Genomic DNA, 21,608 nt, shown 5'->3' with positions numbered 1-21,608 from the left:
AAACCATTTCACACAACCAGGATCGAGCGAAAGTATCGGTCGGGGGAGGGTACACACTTGTCCAATGTCGGACCAACTTGTCGGTCGGGGGTCAGACCTCCTGAGGAGTGTGTACCCAGCTTAAGGGGCTGATGTGTCAACTAGTGAAAAAAGTGAAGGAGTGGACAAGTTGCCTATAACAACCAATTAGCTCTTTTTTTTTTATATAAAATGTACTTGATAAATGCTACCTTAACGTTGACTGGTTGCTATTGGAAACTTCTCCACTTGTCTACTTACGTACTCTTTTCACTGCTTGATACATCAACCCCTATGTCCTGGATGGGATGGGATCAATATCAAGACCGCGGGGATTCCGGCGCTCAGAATGCCAGCGCCGGAATCTCGTCACTTGTCAGAATCCTGGCGCCGGTATCCTGACCGCTGGAATCCCAAATGTAATTAGATGGGTTCTGGGGGAGAGTTAGGGTTAGGCACTAGGGGGAGGGTTAGGATCAGGGTGCAGGAGGTTAGGTTTAGGCAATAGGGGGGGAGGTTATGGTCAAGCATCTTTAGAATACTGACCAACAAGTGTCGGTAATCTAACCATGTCGGGATGCCGGCGTTGGGATTCTGACCACCGGCATCACATACCCATCCAGTCCTGGATACTAGATCAAGAGTTTCCAGTCTGATGAAATCCCTAATGGACTTATCTCTACGCGCTCTTTGTATAATACTCATACATTTTAAATTAGAGTGCATGTTTTTCTACTATCGATAATAATAATTAGCATTTTCCATTCATTATGTAAATTAATAGTGTGTGAGCTCAGATAAAAATTATTTCCTGATCTTTAATCTCATCCTTGGCTGACCACCAGTTTCACCATTGTCTATGCAGAACTTTGAGTTGGAGAAGCCTGATAACACATCTGATAAAGAGGAGATATCTGAAGGTGGAGAGTCACCAACGGCTGTGTGAGACGGCATTCACATAGGATTTGTGATAACCATTAGTCATGGCCACAACTCTGGATGCAGTTCATTTTAGGAATATAGTCTTCAAGCGATCAAAGTTGGTAACACCACAATTTGTTATATAACATAATGGAATCCCAGAGACTGAACCCTTCTGATAATTTCTGTTACTGCATTATTTGGATTGCTAAAAGCAAAGGCAACATACTACATAACTGGAACCAAGATCAGTCGGGCATTGTTCACTTTACGTTGGCGTGAAAGCTTTAAGCCAGGGGTCTTCAACCTTGGCCCTCCAGCTGCTGTGGAACTACACATCCCAGCATGCACTGCCATAGTTTTAGCATGCTGTTATATCAAAAAGGTGGCAGTGCATGCTGGGATGTGTAGTTCCACAGCAGCTGGAGGGCCAAGGTTGAAGACCCCTGCTTTAAGCCATTGGTGACCTCAGTCTGACTGTATTATTGTTTTAGTGGGAATTAATCTTGGTTGCCTCTACAATGGACACAGAACTGGATTTAAAATTCCAATCTTTCAGTCAAGTGATGTCTGGTACAGATTGCTATAAATGTTAATGTTAAATGTAATTTGTTGCAGGGGCTCCTGCACAGTTTGCGAGATCTTTTACATCTTATTAAATTATTGTTGAATTTCACTGACTCTCTTCATTTAAGCATTTTGATATCCCGTAACTTTAAAAGTATATCCCCTAAACAGCATTTTACATACATTATATTAATACATAAAAGAACATGAGACCTTCTAGCTACATAGCTTTAAGCACATAAATAAAAAAATGGTTACATGCAGCTTAGAGAAAAAGCAGTTTCTTGTTTTATGTTATGAACCCATGTTTGCACAGGTTATCTGATTTCCACACTTTATTGTTATCTCGACTAGAAGGAAACGCATCAGGACTGGTTTGTATGGAAATTTTTACCCGGTAGAGGGACATTAATTTCTAGGAAAGCAGACTCTGGTTACTTGTGATTGGTGTAACTAGTTGGACATGGATGGAGCATATGTTCAGTGACGTATTACAGGCTTCCTGCATATATGCAAAAATTTAATTTTGTTTTAGGTGATGAGCTAGTCCAAAAAATGTTTAAGTGAGGAAAGCAGGCATATTTGTAGCATTTTCGTAGATTAAAACTGTAAAATTGTTTCTAAAATGTGCCAACATTCGGTTCTACCATGGTGTATCTTTTTGTAGAAGCACGTACATAGGCACACTAACCAACACAAAAAAAATTAAATGTTAAGTAGTTGCATTTGAAATATTCGGAACACCATTGTACCTTGCTGTTGTAAGTATTTAAAATGTGGGTTCAACGAGCTGTAAAATAATTAAGGCATTGGTATAAAAAATGTCCAAGTAAGTAGTATTTTGAGTTTTTATTTATTTTTGCAGGCATAGTTTTGTCACAGACAGCAAATCCCAAAATGTTGCTCAAATCATTTTATAGACTAATATCAGAAAGTAGAATGGAATGTGCTTGGCTGAGTACAGAGGGACGGAGGAGGAGAAGCAGCATTGCAGCTTAGTATGTGAGTTTTTCCCCATATTATTCTGGGCAAATGTCTGTGTGGAGGAATCTGCCAGATTTTCCCAGGATCCACTTAAAAAAAAAAAAAAAATGTTTAGTGCTGCCATATACACCAAGATTCTGTGACCAGCATAGTTGTGGCCTGTCACACCAATCACATGATATCTAGAGGTAGCTTTATCAAGTCACAAGTGGGGGCCCAGCCCGTTACTCTGTAAGGGTTTGTAGGATAATTAATAAATTAAAAGATGCTAAATGGACCATAACAGAAAACAATTTTTACCTAAAGTGAATTGTATATTCAAAAATCTGTTATTTTAGGAACAAAATAATTATGCATAATATATTATTTACAACTTGTTTTTGGTCTCTAGGCACTTTTAAAACTCTCTCCTGTTTCCAATGTTTGGCCAAGTGTTAGCTGTATGCTCAGCTCATGTAGATAGAAGCGACTTGTAAACACAGATCATTGCCATCAATCCTGTGCTATACTGCAGGAGCAGAGAGCAAAAGCTGAAGGCTCACCAGTTTTCTTATCTGTATGGTCAGACAACCTGATAAACTCTTAATTTGCTTTTCCCCACTTCAGCCTTTTACATGTGCCTGTATTATTTCACCATATTTGCCTGTACTGTATGCATTTCATGGAGGTTGTGCACTGTACTGTGACTATGGGGTCCATTTAACTATTTGCGGCATATTCCCCGAAAAACACCAGTTTTCTGGGGATATCCGCAAATAATTGGTATCTCTGCAATAAATTATGGAGGGAATGCAGCCACAACCCCCATAGGTGTGTATGGGGATGCAATGCTGTCAGATTTACCAAGCTCCCGGCAGCGAACGCCATCTAAAGATGGCATTATGCTGCTGTAGTCTATGGGCTAAACATCGCAATACTAGCTGGGAGAGGGTTACGGAGGAACCCTCCACGACAGTGTCTGTAGACCACGCATGTTGACACCGGAGCAGGGTCTGCAGTGGACGTTTGGAGAGGATGTAATCTTCAAGCGCCACTGAAGCCACCCAATCTGGTAGCATGCAGCACGATCCGGGTCTTCATGACCCAGATCACGCCGTTTACACTGCAGGGTGGCATGGGACGACCAGTGGCCAACCCTGCAAGCTACCCTAGTTGGATCCCCGTGTCCCTGGACCTGGGTAGATCCATTTACACTGACAAAAATCCCATGTTGATACACATTCCTCAATTTTCATTAAATAACAATCTTTTAAGTGGTTGGTTCTCACAAGTCCATTGGAACTGCAAAAGCCATACTTTTCTTGTCCCTATTCATCCATTTTATACTTAAGCTGGGTACACACTGAGACGATGTCGGCACGATATGTAGTTTGAGGCCGAATCGGAACGACCTGTTGGCCGCATTGCTCAGTGTGTACGACCAATATGCGCGCTCCGGCGGCCGGGCTGCTTGATATCGCATGCATTGCAGGTAATGAAGGACGGAACTAGGTATTGTTCAGTCGTTCATTACCTCTTTCTGATGTGTACAGAGGTTCCAGTATGTCAGCCTGGCAGGCCGACATATCGGCTGGGTACACATCGCTCAGTGTGTACCCAGCTTTAAATAGCACGTGTAACCTACGCAGCAGCCGAAATAAACATAATGAGCTTGCGTTAGCTTCTGCGCAATTGGCTGACTCTGCAACTTAACTGAAAATTGTCGGTCAATGTAGCAATAACTATTTGGCAAATTTATACTTTTACAACATTTCAAAATAAAACACAAAACACCACACTCAAGCTAGACATCCTGCCACTGCAGCTTGTAAACCAAAACTATATCCTGAAGTAAACATTTATTGTATTTGGTTCAAATGTAGACAAACTTTATTGATTAATACCCTTCCAACAGCCATGTATCACAGATGGGGTGGGTTGGAAATATTACGTGATTTCACATAATAAGGAATACATTTTGCTTGGAATCGCTATCCCTCCATGGAAAGATACTGTAGTGTCAATTTTTATAAATAAATTCAACACAGAAAGGATGGGATGTAGCTAGCAGACCGGCGGCATCCCGCCGGTGGAGGCCCGACACCGGACTTAAGATAGGCATTGAAACACTGACGCCTAACTTAATCCTGACGCCGTACTCTAGACAGAAGCCATCCCGAATAAGGTAAGCCGGGGCGTTTTAGCCGTTCGCCGCGGGGGGCAACATAGCAGGGTTAGGGTTGGGTCAGGGGGGAGGGTTAGTATACCGACCATCGGGATGCCACTGTCTGTTATTTTGACAGCAGGCATCCCAACTACCGGTATTATCTGGAAGGGGCATAGTTCAATTTCAGACGGCATAGTGTAGTTTTAGCATTTTCAAGAGTTTAAGATATTTTTGCTTGTATCTAACAAAATGTGACAGGATATAACTTTTTTAGTGTCCGATTCTGAATCGGCACATAAAAGTTTGCAGCAAACAACGGTTTTCATCCATTTTGCCCAAACCTTGTTGATTAGTGTAATTGCTTATTGCATATCTCTCAGCAGTAAGAGTACATTTTTTGTTTAGCTTGCAGAGCTTTGCCTTCTAAATCTGGGTATCCATAACACAAAAAAAGGTCAGGCGGCATGTTATGCATATGTTGTGCCGCGCATATAGATTTGTGCTGCAAGATTACGTGTTATGGCTCTAGGGGCATATTCAATTGGGGACGAGGTTTAGGGAGGTAAAACACATTACAACCAATTATGGATTACCACGGGTATGCGCGCTCCCTATACCCGCAGTATCCAGTTTAAAAAAAAGTGGTTGCAAGGTTTACAGAGCTGAAAACCCAGCGGCGCGTAAAAATAAAATAAATAAATACTCGCCCGGGGCCTCCGCTCCTTCTTGTCTCTGGGGAGGTGGCTGCTGGGAGGCGCAAGAGCTGCTGGGAGATGTAGTTCTCCCAGTTCTGGCTATACACTTGCATTCGGGGGGTTGTCACACACACACACTAACAAACACTTATACACACTAATACTCTGCAGCAGAAGACACCGCTTCGGAAGGTGTGTAATTAAGGACTAATTAACCTAATGGAGACTTCCAGTAGCTTAATTAGTCCTCATGGGGGGTGCCGCCGGGGTCCCAGAGCAAGTTAGGAAAAATCAGATTTGTTCTGGAGGAGAAAGAAAAAAAGACGCGGTAATTTCTATAGAAATCACTGTGTCCTATTTTCAATCATCTGATTGAATAGCAAAAACCCCTGGATTCCCCCATAGGTCTTTATAACTATCTAGTTGCTATTATGCCAAATATTGTTATGCTGTATCTATACCACTCGTACTACAATTTAGTAAAAAAAATAAAATTAAAAAAAGAAATATGTACACACACACACATACTGTATCTCTGCTACCTCACTATTTAATGCAAGTAATAATATTGTCATTCTAAAAAAAATTATTTGCTCTATTCACTGGTCCTTAAATTCACCCATCAGATGCTGGCCCAGAATTTGAAAATTTTTCGGTTCGTCCATATGTCCCTGATCTGTCCTCACTTGTTCTGGAATACGCCTAATGTAAATGTCCTTTCATGCTGACTTTCCATCTGGAGGTGTAGGAAGAAAAACAGACAATGTTCTGTGCAATAGAGAATTGATAAATACCACTCATTTTAAAAAACATGGATACAGATTTGTTTGCAGAATTGTTATCAATGCAGTGCTCTCTAATTGGACACAAATGTGAAACTTGTTTAAATAATTATTTGTTAATGGAATCGGTTATGTATCAAATAAGGTAGAAAAAGAAGCATATTTGAACTCTTTCCTCCATATTTGCACAGGGGCTTGAGGCTAGAATCTACATGCTTGGTAATGAGATGGATCATTTCTACGCAGCATATTGTGACAATCTTTCCCCTCCTCCCTGCGTTCAAGATTCACTAACTTTTCAGGTGCTGGAAATCAGCTTGGCTTTTATTTGTAAGGTACTGTACAAAGGAACAAAGAAGAAAGAGTAGAGTAGGTGAATCAATAAATAGGGGACATCTACAGTATCCGACACATCAGTGTTTGTGGTGTGCATTTGTATAAAGTAGATTTGTAGGTTGCTAGCCACAGTATAGATGTCTAGATTGTAATATCTTACTAGCAGCAATACTGTAATGAACAATGCAATTTTAAAATTACATTACCATTCAAAAGTTTTAGAACAGCCCCATTTTTCCAGTTTTTGTTAAATGTATACAGTTTAATGTCTCAATGAACTCTGAAATGAAAGCATATAAACAAGTAAACAATTGGAGATAAAAAAGTAATAACAAAATGTACATAAAAACTTTTTGACTCAAAAGTATCCATCTTTAGAAGAAAAACACAGAATACACTTGGGGCATTCTTTCTACAATGGAAATCAAATATTGTTCCAGAAGTTCTTACCAACACCGTTGCAGAAGTTCCTGCAAATGTGCTTTGCTTTCACTGTTTTGTCCAGTTCATCCCAAACCAGCTCGATGAGGTTTAAGTATGGAGACTGTGCTGGCTGTTCCTTAATTTGAAGCCTACAGTCTTATTCTTTTCCTTGAAGATAGTTCTGGCATAGCCTGGAGGCATGTTGGGGGCAATTATCTTGCTTGTAGGTTGAACAGTGGACCAGGGCCGTAACTAAGGGTGTGCCCAGCTCTCTGTGGGCGTCAGTCGCTGTCCCACGGCCCTTCTGGCTAGCAGAGTGCAGACACCCTGCAGCCATTATCACTGCCTTTGGACACTACAGGCAGGCACCCTGCCATGTGTACAGATGCCTGGGGCATCTGGAAGACTCTCCGGGCACCACTGCACTTCAAGGTACTGGCGCCCGTTTATGCGTGACGTTTAGAAAAAAAAAATGCACAAAACGAAAAATTCAACTTTCTTGAATCACAGCACCCTAGAGTATCAGTATTTTTTTACAGCACCCCTAGGCAAATAGTTTCTAATTCAGAAATTCTGCAAAAAATATTAAAATGTGCTTATCTGTCATCCTTAGGTTCGGTGATGTGGTGGTGGTGGACAGGGTTGTGCTTCTGTTTGTCCACATTTTTTATGAATGACAGCCAACAGCACTGGTTTTGCCTATCACATTAGTCATAAATAATTTGATTTGTTACTGGACCACCAACCCGTGGCACCCAGTTTGGGAACCACTGCTCTATTGGAACTTTTATTATTAGGGCTCCGAACATCATTCTGATGTCTTTATACATCTATTGAAGGTTCCATCTGTAACACCCCGAATGGGATTCAGTGGTTCAGGTAGGATGGCCTCTTCCAGTAGTCACTTCCTCCCCTTCCTTGGCAGAGAGGTAAATGATTCCCCAATCCCAGACACAATAAACACGCCAGATATAAACAAACAGTCTTAGTTTATTTATAAAGTTACTGTATATTATAGGTATTGGTTCTCTCACGTAGCAGTTTAAAACAATATCATATAAATAGTGAGCATTTTTGTTTGAACATTCAAAACCCTACCCTAGGTAAATCTAATACTGTACTTCATAAAACACGTATTTACTGAATGAATCTATTCTCCTACAGAGTTAAACATCTGTACATTTGGATGAATTTACTTTGAAATATTTTAAAATACTTATTTGTATATTATAACACTTCTCCCCTAACAAGTAGATACATGACACATATTACCAGTATCAGATATCCTGACACAATTATGCGTTAACGGTATCTGTGAATTTATGCGTTTTGTTACAGAACAATCACATCTAAAAGCACTTCTAATAATTCTCCCTTATATGTCTACACATTCCCTATATACAGTAAATTCAAAGCTCCTACATCAGTTAGTACTTCAGGGTAGTTATAAACATTACATACTTGCCCACCCATGGCCATTCTTTCATTGACGCACATTTGGCAAGTATGATTAAGGCCCAAGTGCATGGAGGTGGCTCATTTGAAGTGGTCCTTGCAGCACAGATTAAGGCAGAGATGATATAATTACTTTTGCTATGTCAGATATACAATTGTCCTGACGTCTAGTCTCTAGTGCAATTCTTGTTTGAGATTATGAATGAGCCTCTGGAATTATAAATCGTCTGAATTAACTTCAAGGTAGGCTATTTGCATCTTTAGCCTGATGTAGTTAACCTTCCGAACAACTTAAGCCGCATACACTCTTAACGATATGCTCCATGAGCGATATTGTTAAGCATTTCCCCCTCCACTGCCGGGCTCAGTGTCGTTAACTACATTGAGCATATACACTGAACAATATCATTCAGTGACGGCACCCTCCCTCATCCCCGTACTTGCAGAACCTGACGATATCGTCAGGTTGCCCTGCAAGTATGGGCGATTAAAGAGATCGTTAAATATGTCTTGCATACGCACTGGTCGATATTGAACGCGATGAACGATAATGATATCGTTGTCGTTCATATCGTTCAACTTATCATGTAGTGTGTGTATATGGCATTAGTTTTGTTCTGTCTCTAAGTGACTGCAGGTTTCAAGTTAATAAGCTACTGTTCAGTTGTAAATAAACAGTTATGAATAGCTGCAGACTAGTAGGATTTTATAATTTATAACTTTAAGCAATTCTTACCAGCAGCTGTTCCTGCCCTCTTACCTGAGGTGGGCTGCTGATGTTTTTCTGGCCGTGGCCGTGACCAGCTGGGTTCAGCACCTGCACAATGAATCTGGCAGATGCCGGGACCGACGCATGAGCGGCGGTGGCGCATAACACTGGCTTCTGGGGACTGCATTGGTTGCAGCCCTGAGAAGCCCTGTAGGGCTGCCCGAAAGGCAAAGCAGTGGCTTCCACTGGAAGCTGGTCTCTGCTAATCTCAGTTCGGACTGGCAGTCACAGGAGGAGAAGACATCTCCCCCTGGGGCTGCCTGTTCTTTGCGGGACTGGTAGGTGGTGCTTCCAATGGGAAGCAACCATGTAGCCAGTCCAATCACGGCCTGTAACCGTGTCACTGAAGATAAAATGGATCACTGACGGATGTTGGGGTTGGGAAGAGAGTGTGTGTGTGTGTGTGTGTGTGTGTGTGTGTGTTTATATATTGTGACAACTTGGGGTAATTAGCCTGGTAGATTGGGGTCAGTGGTGCAGTGATTAGGTGCAGAATTAGTGTCCACACGTGACATTCCAGTGAAATAAACGAAAATGGTGCTTTACTTCCAGCATTGAAACCAGTAAACAGAAAATAATAAACAACCTAGCCCTTTCTTAGGGCACTAGCTCACTTCTTGAACCCTCTCTGTAGAAGCAGCTAATCTACATGAAAGTCTTTCACAGTCTCTGAGATTTGTGGTCCTTCCTGCCACATGCAGGACTGTACACTGGCCTGGTATAGCTTTCTTAGCTTGTTGGCTGCCGCCTCTCACAAGGACAGTGTCAGAGGTATATGGATCTGCCTGCCTCCTTGCAGGTATGATCCTGACCACCTGGTCTGCTTCACTCACACTGCAGCCCCACCTGGACTGTCTGACTGTGTCCACCAGCAGCCTCACCTGAGCTCTGGTCATATGGCAGCCATTACACATGTTCCCACAATGCTTTTGTACTCTGGGGGTCATGCAGACCTGTTCGCGAGCAAAGGACGCTCACAAACGGGTCGATGTTGCCCCACTGCGCATGCGCACGACGGAGGGGGCTCCGTCGTGCGCATGCGCGAGACCCGGACTGCGACAGCCAAGCTGTCGCTCCCGGTCTCGCACCAAAGGGGGCGTGCTGTCGATGTTGATTGACAGCACGCCCCCTTTGGTGGGCGTGCCTGCCAGACGGAGGCGTTCCCATGGGAACGCCTACCGTCTGAAGCCGGCCCCACTGACATCACTAGTGATGTCAGTGGGAGTGATTTTGGCTCTGATAGAGCCAAAATCACTCCAGGGCTTGCGGCAGCGAGACCCTACCGCAGGGTCTCCGCCGCAAGCCCGATGGTCGCAATGGTCAAGACCATCGCGACCATCATGGACGCTCGCTATAGCTGTGGGTGGTAACCCACAGCTATGCGAGCGTCCATGAGGACGCTCCAAAAAAAAGGTAGGAGGGCCCTGATTCAGAGCGAGCGCTCTGGTCAGAGCATTCAGCTCTGAATCAGGCCCTCTGTGTGGGCGGATCTCTCCTGCCACACACACACAATCTGCTGCTCACCAGCACCATCTCTGGTGATGCTGCCACATATCCCCCTCCCCAGCTTGAAACGCCTGGGTTCAGCTACATAGGACGAGGCATTCACATTGCAAAGTCCCTCTTCATTATTCTCAGAACCATCCATCGGATCCAAGATCATCCAGACTCTGGTAAGTTCCGGAGGTAATTTTTCTCCTTACTTTATGATACCAATGGTGGTACTTGCTTTCTTTATGTAGTACTTGAGGCTCACCCTTGGGTACCGCAACAGACATTAAAAATTGAGGTAACTTTTCCCAAGCGACACACTTCCTCTTTACTCTTGCCACTTAAACCTACTAAAGGCACATCTCTTGGCCAACTTCTACGTGACCCATCTTTAACCTGCAGCCTTGAAGCCCTGTATTGGCTACTGGCATACTTCACCGATGGCCTCTTGGAAGAAGAGGAGCTAACAGTACCCTGAGAGTCACCAGCATCACAACTTCTGGACCTTGGCTTTATGTCAACAGACCATGTACTGGCACTGTCACCCTCATACTCCGGACTCTCATGTCCACATAAGTTACTTGAGTGTTTACTCCATTGATCCACAGACTTGATCTCACGGCTCTGATGGCTATCTGCCACTTCATTAAGGCATAGTTCTCTTGGACTTTCTTGTGCTCCCGCTTTTTGAGCCTTGATAATATGATTAACAATTTCAACATGTTCCACCAGCACAGGTTGAAGTTCACTCTCCACAGAGGTCTTTATTTTCAAATACTGTCTAGCTGGAACTTCTGCCACACTGGGTTCAGCGAAGACATCAGACGCCATTTTGGGTCCTGAATCCAACTTCAGAATGTTATTTAACTTATTTTCCTCTTCTGATTTTCCAACTACCATGTGGAACTGTTTCTGAGCCATAGACAGCTGCTCTTCCAGCTGGGCAATTTTCACCATGGTGTTTTCCAACTTGCTCTCAGCTTGTAGCAGATTTCTCTCCACAATTTCAAATTCAGCCACTCTCAACTTTTGTACAATTATTTCAGACTCTGCCATGTTTAATTCACATTGAAACTCCATTTCTTTGGTATTCCTCTCCACTTGGAATTGTTGCAACTGGCCCCATGTACTTAGCAGACACTTCAAGGTTCTCACTCTGGGCCTGATTCAGAGACGGACGCTCTGACAGAGCGCTCGCTCTGAATCAGGGCCGGGCATTTTTTTTTTCAGAACGGCCTCCTGGCCGCTCGCATAGCTGTGGGTGACCACCCACAGCTATAGCGAGCGGCCATGATGATGGTCGCGATGGTCAAGACCATCGTGACTATCGGGCTTGCAACAAGACACTTGTCGTAGGGTCTCGTTGCCGCAAGCCCCAGAGAGCATTCGGCTCTAACAGAGCCGAAAGCTCTCCCACTGACATCACTTGTGATGTCAGTGGGGCCGGCCCCAGACGGTAGGCGTTCCCATGGGAACGCCTCCGTATGGGCAGCCACCCCCCCCGGCCCGCCCACCAAAGGGGGCGTGCTGTCACTCAACATCGACAGCACGCCCCCTTTAGTACGAGACCCGGAGCGACGGAGTGCCCGTCGCTATCCGGGTCTCGCGCATGTGCACGACGGAGCCGGCTCCGTCGTGCGCATGCGTACTGGCCTACCATGACCGGGTTGCGAGCGCACAGCGCTTGCAACCGGGTCGGAATCAGGTCCTCTGTTCTTGCAACTCTCAAGCCCTGCCATGAGCAAGGTTAAGCTCTCTCTCTCTCCATATATTCACTTTGCTCTGCGGCTTTATGCAGACTTTCCTCCAGGAATACATTTCTTTCTGTCAGACCTTCTGAAACTGCTCTAGCTGCAGCTAAATTGGAGTGGAGAGTTTGTAATTGCTCATTACAGCTGACTTTAAGACGGACCACCTCCATCTCTTTTCCTTCAAGGTCAGTTTCCCACTGAGCGCGAGTCTGCAGCATCTGGAGATACTTCTCTTTTACTTCACAAAACTTTCCCGCCAGAGAATTTTTCTCCAATTCACAAGCTTTACTTGAGTGGAGACAATTAGAAAGTCTTTTTCCTTTAACAGCAGAGCCAGATCTGTCACTTTCACTTGCGTGTGCTCTGCATCACTCCGATGTTTCTGGACACCTTCTTTCAATTCCTCCACTTCCTGCTGAAGTACCGCACACTTTTGCTGCAATTCAACAATATCTTGCTGTAAAATGTAATTCTTTGCTAGCAGCACATCATTCTCACACTTTGTAACACATTTGAAAAGTTTAGCTTCCTCAAGGCGTTCAGACATAGCTGCCAATCTGATGTCTGTCTTTAAGAACTTCACATTTTTTTTTTATTTTTTCCTGCTCAAATGCCATTTTCAAAGAGGCCAATTCACTCCGTAATTTCCTTCCAGGTTGCTCATGAAAATTTGTATCATCAGCCAATTGTTCCATTAAGTCATCAATCTTCCCAGCATAATACGCATTACATTACCTTCATTCAAGACTTTACGCATACTGTCAAATTCTTCCAAGCTGATATAGTCCTCTCTGGACGGACCTTGCACCATACACACTGACATCTTTATATTCAGACTGTAAACTCCAGCCTGGGTTTTCCATCTCTCTAGACTGAGAATGAAACTTTGGAGCAAGAATTTTGCCTTTAGAATTTTTCTTTTTATTTCCCATGATTCTTGGCACGAAATACACAGGAACAACTTGTTTTTGTTTTCACGATAATCACACTTTGTCTTCAAAAGTATTTTCAACACGGCAAAACATTTTTCTTCATGTGGCACTACAATTACCAGCATTTATCAAACGGTCTCAATAGCCTTTCAATAGGAACCTCTGCTTCCTCAGTACCACACCTTGACTTAATGAGCATGAGCAATTCACCAGGATAAACCACACAATTTCTTTTAACCCTTCCAATGCTGAGGAAGTACACACTTGCAGACATTTTTTTTGTTTAAAGAACAGACTTATCTTCACTCACCAGCTTGACGAGCATTCCACCATACAGGTGCAACGAGTCTCCTTTTGGCTTTCTAGGAGAGTCCAATTATGCAGTGCAATAAAGCATCCATATTTGTATTCCACATTTTTCTACAGCATAGATCTTTTTGCGTAGAATCTGTGTGGCCGCATTCTCCACCACATGTGACAACTTGGGGTAATTAGCCTGGTAGATTGGAGTCAGTGGTGCAGTGATTAGGTGCACAATTAGTGTCCACACGTGACATTCCAGTGAAATAAACGAAAATGGTGCTTTACATCCAGCATGGAAACCAGTAAACAGATAATATTATAATAAACAACCTAGCCCTTTCTTAGGGCACTAGCTCACTTCTTGAACCCTCTCTGTAGAAGCAGCTAATCTGAATGAAAGTCTTTCAGCCTCTGAGATTTGTGTTCCTTCCTGCCACATGCAGGACTGGACACTGGCCTCCTGGCCTGGTATAGCTTTCTCAGCTTGTTGGCTGCCGCTTCTTACAAGGACAGTGTCAGAGGTATATGGATCTGCCTGCCTCCTTGCAGGTATGATCCTGACCACCTGGTCTACTTCACTCACACTGCAGCCCCACCTGGACTGTCTGACTGTGTCCACTAGCAGCATCACCTGAGCTCTGGTCATATGGCAGCCATTACACATCTTCCCACAATGCTTTTGTACTCTCCGTGGGCGGATCTCTCCTGCCACACAGAATCTGCTGCTCACCAGCACCATCTCTGATGATACTGCCACTAATGAATGAATAATATATATATATATATATATATATATATATATACACACACACACACACATATCAACAGTGTATATGTGTGTGTGATATATCACACATACACACAGAAAAGTGTGGGTGGCACTCAAAAAAAAAATCAACATTCATGTTGCTGGGGTGCGTAGTCTCAGGCATCACTGTAGAGCACGATCCAAAGCTAGTCACCATATAAAGATATATAAAAGAGAGAGCACTCACCAGTCTTCTTAGTACAAAGATAAAAGCTTGAGACGTATTCACTCACATAGTAACAATTGAATATATGTCAACGTTTCGGGTCCCACACGACCCTTTATCAAGATCCAGAGACCAAAAGTTCCATAAGTGACAGTCAGTTATGGAACTTTTCAATCCAATTGAAAATCTATGGAAAGAACTAAAGAACATAGGTCATAGAAGAGGCCCACGGAACCTTCAAGATTTGAAGACTGTGTGGAAGAATGGGCCAAAATCACACCTGAGCAATGCATGCAACTAGTTTCTCCATACAGGAGGAGTCTTGAAGCGGTCATTACCAACAAATGCTTTTATACAAACTATTAAATACATTTCAGTACGTGTGTTTAATACTTTTTCCCTGTGTCTTTTCACATTATTACACATAACTTAATTTATGGACATCTATGGTTTGATTTCTTTGCATGTATGGATTGCATGGATTGTTGCTGACATTTGGTGAAAATTTCATTACGATAGCCCCATTACAAATATATTTACTGAGAAAATGTTGGTGTACAATACTTATTTTACCCACTGTATTTTACACACACACACAGTATATATTATATAAATCTATATACTGCATATGTGTGTATAGAGAGAGAGAATATATATTTCTCTATACACACAGTATATTATATATAGATCAATAGATGGGATATATTTATCTGACGGCTACAAGCAGCATTGTGGGCATTCACCAAAGTCCAGCAAGGTGTATTTGTTAGATTCACATAAATTAAAGTCATTGTTTCAGCTCATACTTATGGTCTTTGTCAAGACCTTTCAAATTAAAGCAACAGGGTATAGCAGTAAACAAAACAGAGAAATGTCCCTAAACATCAACTTGAAATTCATGCAAATCTATATAATATACCTGGGGGTGGGGGTGGGGAGGGTTCAGGGTTTTTAGGCAGAGGAGGATGGTGTTGGGGTAGAGGGGGTTTCTTGGGTAGGGAACACCAGAGACATCAGTGTACCGGGCCCCAAGAATTCTGTTGTCCCTGCCGGCAGTTGCAGGCTTCAGCCCAACGCCAGAGGAATGGCAGCACCGCAGCTCCTCGGCAAAGGGGACTGGATGAGACGTCATGCCGGTTCCGACCACAGGGCATGTGCGCTTTGTGCGGGCGCACCGGGTGCATCACCCCAGTTACCCATGGCCTATGGTAGCCAACTCTCACTCATTGTCAGGGAGCCTCCCTGAAATCGTAGCAATATCCCTGTCTCCCTGAAGAGTCTAGCAATCTCCCTGATTGCACCTTACTCCTATAACGAAAGTTATATTAAAAAAAAAAAACAGATATATACTTTCAAATGGGATCATTAGTTTAATTTCCCTGCATTGATTATAAGGCACAATGATCCCTATGGCTACATGCATTCTGTGAAAATTATCAGTGTGTTTTCATCAACAAGTAGATCTTACTAACCGGGCTTGTTTACATTTGGATGTAAGTCAGTCTTATGCCGCACCTCTCAGATGTAGCAGTACAGTCCACTTTACTGCCGTGCTCATTAGGAGTTTTCACAATCTCCCTGAAATGCTTTTCAAAATTAGGTAAGTATGACTGTACGTCACAACACCATAGTGTGTCACAAGTTGGTTTCTTGTGTGTCATGCATAATGACAGTGGGGTGACAAAAAAAAAAAAAGAAAAGGCAGGGTCCCGCTGTGAGCCAACAGCAGAGCAAGTGAAGGAGAGTGTTCTTTCCTGCTCCCCTCTGCTCCACTGAATACTGAGTGGGCTTGTCAAAACAAAGTCCCATCTGCCCCCGATAAAGAACCACTGGGTGTGTGTACAATAAGGTTCATTTACATTTATAGCTTTACATTTTTGTCACGTGTGGATGTCACTTTTGTATTTTACAGCAAAGTAAAGTTATAGTATTACTGATTTAATCTAAATAAATTATCGAACTAGAAAATGATGCCAGGTTTATCTATGGTAAGAACGTAGGAATGAGTGCAACATAGCATTTGATTGCTTATTAGAAACTGTATTAATCAATACATGTGATTTATTTTTGAAAGAAGCTTCATAATATTTGACACAATTTGCTATTATATAGCAAGTGATTTTCAGTCAAATAATCAAGGGCTATTTCCATTTCACACATTCTGCAGCTGACCTTGTAGTTCTGCTACCTTGACCAACTCAACCCATGCTCCCACCTTCTCTTCTCCCTGCCCTCTAGCTATGCTTGGAGCCATTCATTGTATTCCTTAGTTACATATAGCAAACACAGAAAAGCACCATGGAAAATAAGGAGCCACTTTCTCTCACCTTAAACATACTATAATAATAACAACAAAAACAGGTAAAGCGCGTCCTTTTGGGAGGTAAGAACATGCATGATACTTGTGTTCACTGCTGAATCAGGCCCTATGTACTAAACCTTGGAGAGAGATAAAGTACCAACCAATCAGCTTCTGTCATTTATCAAACAGCCTGTATAGTAACAGTTAGGAGCAGATTGGTTACTTTCTCTCCACTTTATCTCTCCCCAAGGGTAGGTACAGCTACCTCTACCTGCATACCAGACACTGCTGAACCAGGGGCATATCAAAGAAGGATTCATGTAGATGGTATATGCACGGAAACTTCAGGTTTTCCACATCCGACAAGTCTTTTTTATGAAGAAGGCCGCAGAGTTTGACTGGGGGTGGCCAACAGTGGCGGATGTGTCATGGGCATTTCTATGTGAGTGACTGCTTCTAAAGATGCAGTTAACCCGACACATATGGCCAAAGATCAGTCGGACATTCTGCTTCTGCCATAGCTAGGTGCAATGTCCAATGGCCCGGCCATTAGTGCACAGATAGTGCGTCTTTCTATACACATTGACAGAATCGCGCCACAGCCGGTGGGTGTCTGAATAGGAGGCCTTTAAGCCACCGCATTACCATAAATATGCAGTAGTGACTATGCCAAAAGATGCAGCCCAGTGGAGTATCTATAATGGGTGCAGGGTGTGCAGTACACCCATTTCTTCAATACTTATCTCTTTGGAGACCCACATTTACAGCTGCACAAATCAATATGACGCGGCGCCCATTTTCCGAGCATTTTGCGCATGCTTTGTAGGTAAGTCCCTGAGAAAATGGCTGCCACACCATTTATCTTGAGCCTGTGCATTCACAGTAGTCTCTGGCACAGCACTAGAGGTTATTAGTGCTAAGCGTCTACTGCACTCAGGCCCTGATTCAGAGCCGGACACTGACAGAGCGTTCGCTCTGTATCAGGGCCGGCCTTCTTGTTTTTTAGCTCGCATAGCTGTGGGTGACCACCCACAGCTATAGCGAGCGGCCAGAAAGATGGTCGTGATGGTCAAAACCATCGCGACCATCGGGCTTGCGACGAGACCCTTGCGGTAGGGTCTCGTTGCCGCAAGCCCCAGAGAGATTTTGGCTCTCACAGAGCCGAAATCTCTGCCAATGACATCACTCGTGATGTCAGTGGGGCCGCCCCCAAACGGAGGCGTTCACATGGGAACGCCTCCGTTTGGGCAGCCACTCCACCGGCCTGCCCACCAAAGGGGACGTGCTGTCACTCAACATCAACAGCACGCCCCCTTTGTAGCGAGACCCGGAGCGACAGCTTGCGCACGATGGAGCCGCCTCTGTACGATTGCAAGCTTTATGATAACAGTAAGGAAACTGTCTGACAAATTCTGCATATATCTACTTATTAAATAAAACAAGCGGAAAAATACACATTAGCATATTCAAATAATGCTGTCCATTAAAGCTGAATAATGTATGTAGGAAAATAAAGCCAGCTGGGGAAATTCGGCATGAATATGTCAGTAAAAGCACTTCTTTATCTAAATAATTCCCAGCAATGATGACTAAGGAACAGTTTTTCGAAAACTTGGTATGAAATACTGTTATTATGTATGCGCTCAATCTATTCGCTCTATGGATAGGTAGCAAAGATATAATCTGACGTGCTGGAATTTCATCAAACTGTCTAAACTTTATGCAGCATTTCTTTTTGAATTTGTGCTAAACCTGAAGGCTCCATCACATTGAGATCACAGATGGGACGATTCTGAAACAGATGGGCCCAGACAGTTTTGGCAATAGTCATGGACTCCTGGAAGAAGTAATTAGTCATTTTTAACACAGTGACAATATATTTTTTTAATTGGAAAATTATAGCTTTAAGGTGAGAAGAGGGTGAGGATAGAACTCATCGTATCTCTAGAAATCCTATGCTCTAGCTTGGGAGAACAGCCAGGTTCAACCTTATAGCTTAGAACTAATCATAATGAACTGGTGTTGAGTAGTATGGTTTACATGTAACAGAACGGAACACAAAAAAGTTAAAAGTTTGCTCATGTGACTAACAGACACAAGCTGGAACATCTCAGGTATTTACCAAAATAGATACTTATGATAAGACTGACAAAAACATCTACAACTATTAACCTGTTATTCCAGTGAAGTATCTACCATGGGCCTGAAATGAATCATGGGCCACCTTGCACCAACAGTTGTGCTGGCATGGTAGGAGGAGGAGGGGGGGCGCCAAGTACTGGCATTTTTACTTTCTCCAGGAACCAGCCACTGTATTAAAATACATTGTTGCTTACTGCAAGGACCACCCCCATTCTGACTGGCTAAGCTTCCTGTCTGTCAGCCTAGAGTAGCGACAGGCAAGGCTTGATTGCCAGTTGCATGCAAAACAGAATGTCGCCACATCTAGCAATTTTTTTCAGACGGCACATGTGCCGCAGTAGACCTGCATCTTTTTTTCCAAGCGATTCTGAGCCATATGTATCACCTCTGTTTCTTTCGGTCTGTGAAATGGATGTATCTGTGTGTCACCTGGGTGGCAACGGGGTGTAGAGAGAAATCTGTCTCGTGGCCATGTAGTGAGCGTGCAGCCACAACAATATCATATTCTGAGTCATGTGTATTCTGAGGGGGGACACCAATTTCAGTCATATGTCCTATACGTAGCAAGGGTCTGGTGTAAGTCAAACATGTGGCCAGAGGTATCACCACAGATTTTCCTCCAGACAGTCTGGGATTTACAAGACTGTCTGTCTGCTCCTTTGTTTGAGCACCACAGTGAGTTGCGACGTATGACTAGAGGCATCATCGACTGACAGACGGGAAGGATATTGGCACAGCCACTATTGACTGTGCGCTGTGCGAATGGAGATGGAGTACCGTGCTGGTCCAGCTCAGCTGCAGGCTGCTGCAGAGATGGAGTTGTGCTGTCTGGTTCTGGACTGGTGCTAGACAGGTATGGCTGTTTCAGTGTTTGACTGATTACTCAGAACAGTTTGGAGTCTGTGGGGGAGATGTATTATAGCGGTACTTAATTCTTTACCGAGGCGAAGCAGGAAGCACTAACGATGAGATGTATTAACAGATCATCGGCCGGAGTGAGGGAGTGAAAACTCCCCCCTCCGGCGATCCGTGCTAGAGCACACAGCGCATCAGCCTAGTGCTGATGCACTGTGTCTTACTCCCCTGAGCATGCATGGGATCTCTCAAGCGGCGCGAGATCCCACGTGCATACCCCAGAGCCGGCAACTGCCGTAACAGGGACAGCGCTGTCCCTGCTGAAGCGATAGGGTAACGCCAGCTGCATATAGCTGCAGCTGGTAGAACGTACAGGTGAACTGACCATTCATTGTAGATAGCAGCGCCCATAATGACAGGGGCACCTAGCACCCTGTCATTTACCAACCAGCCCCACAGTCATACATGGGGAAGAAGCGGTATCAATGCGCATAACGTGCGCTGATGCCGCTTTGGCGGTCAATACATTTGCCCCTATGTTCTAAGCCTTGGAGAAAGATAAAGTGGATGGAGATAAAGTACCAACCAATGAGCTGTCATTTTCAAACATAGGGGCCCATTTATCAATGAGTTTTATCATACGCGACGAGTTTTAAAACTTATTGCGTATGATTATGGTGCTCCAGCCAATTAGCTTTTCATGGTCATCTGTTTGAAAAATGACATTTGGGAGCTGATTGGTTGGAGCACCATTTATCATATGTAACGAGTTTGCAGATATATCTGCCATCAGCTGTGCTGTATAACCAACCCAATATGTCTGGGAATGATGTAGTTCACAGACTTATCGCTGGTACACACCTGCCGACGTACCCATGATATATCGGCCGTTCAATTGAATTGCCGATATATATCTCCCAGTGTGTATACAGTATAAGAAGAGGATTGGTGGTGTCTCACTTGGGGGTAGATGTACTAAAACTTGGAGAAAGATAGTTTTAGTACATCTCCCTCCAAGTGAGACACCACCTCATTAAAACCAAGTACATCTGCATGCATAGTTTTTAACCTTTGTGTCCAGTGTGCTTCTCCAACTTTCACACCAAGCATTAAAATCAGTCCAATTCAGTTCATGAAAAAGGTTAACTTTCCAGGTATGAAGTAAACTCAGAATTTAATGACAATATTTGTGTTCTAAACACTGAGTACATTTGTGTTTCTGGATGAAAAAAATCCATAAATAGGCATTAAAAAAAATGTATTGTTTTCAATTTAGAGGATTTTTTGTTTCTGGAGAAAAAAAAAAAATACAGTAAGCAACATGATGAGAACAAATTGGAGCCATACCAGCATTCGTTTTTTAATTGTACCTTACTTATTTCCACAAAAAATATTTTTTTTTATGCAATCTATTTTTATTGAGAACAAAATCAGTAGCAGACACTGAAAAAAGGCATATACAATATACTATCACAATAAACAAAATTAAACTAAGTAAAATGAATACATAAAATATAGGGTACAAAATAGGTAGCATATTAACAATTATTCAGCCGGATTCAAATCCACAAAACAAAAATACAAAATAAAAATCGTATAAAAGAAAAAAAAGAAGGGGAATAAGATTGTCACCATACCTATGAAAGTTAATTAGGAAGGGGAGAATTGAAGAAATCATTATACACAGAGGACCCCTTAAACTCCAGCCAATCAAACCAGGTGGCCGTACAGGTAGAGGATGTCAGTTTAGAGGAAGATGTAA

General features: G+C 43.1%; 2 protein-coding genes across 4 annotated transcripts in view; one reads left to right on the top strand and one right to left on the bottom strand.

Annotated features, from left to right (window-relative positions):
- RABL2B (RAB, member of RAS oncogene family like 2B) overlaps nt 1-2,291 on the top strand; it is a 35,230-nt gene extending 32,939 nt beyond the window's left edge. For all 3 annotated transcript variants that reach the window (XM_088447197.1, XM_088447190.1, XM_088447201.1), the window contains exon 9: nt 884-2,291. In XM_088447197.1, the coding sequence (XP_088303323.1) occupies nt 884-964 (81 nt within the window). In that variant the 3' untranslated portion in view covers nt 965-2,291. The remainder of the gene's footprint in view (nt 1-883) is intronic.
- Nucleotides 1-21,608, bottom strand: part of NME6 (NME/NM23 nucleoside diphosphate kinase 6) — a 100,868-nt gene that overhangs the window by 63,933 nt on the left and 15,327 nt on the right. The gene's annotated exons all lie outside the window — the stretch shown is intronic.

This window comes from Taudactylus pleione, unplaced genomic scaffold (assembly GCF_031769625.1).
Source record: "Taudactylus pleione unplaced genomic scaffold, aTauple2 ptg000019l, whole genome shotgun sequence".
In the NCBI taxonomy this organism is placed as follows: domain Eukaryota; kingdom Metazoa; phylum Chordata; class Amphibia; order Anura; family Myobatrachidae; genus Taudactylus; species Taudactylus pleione.
This window is presented reverse-complemented; position numbering and strand designations above follow the sequence as displayed.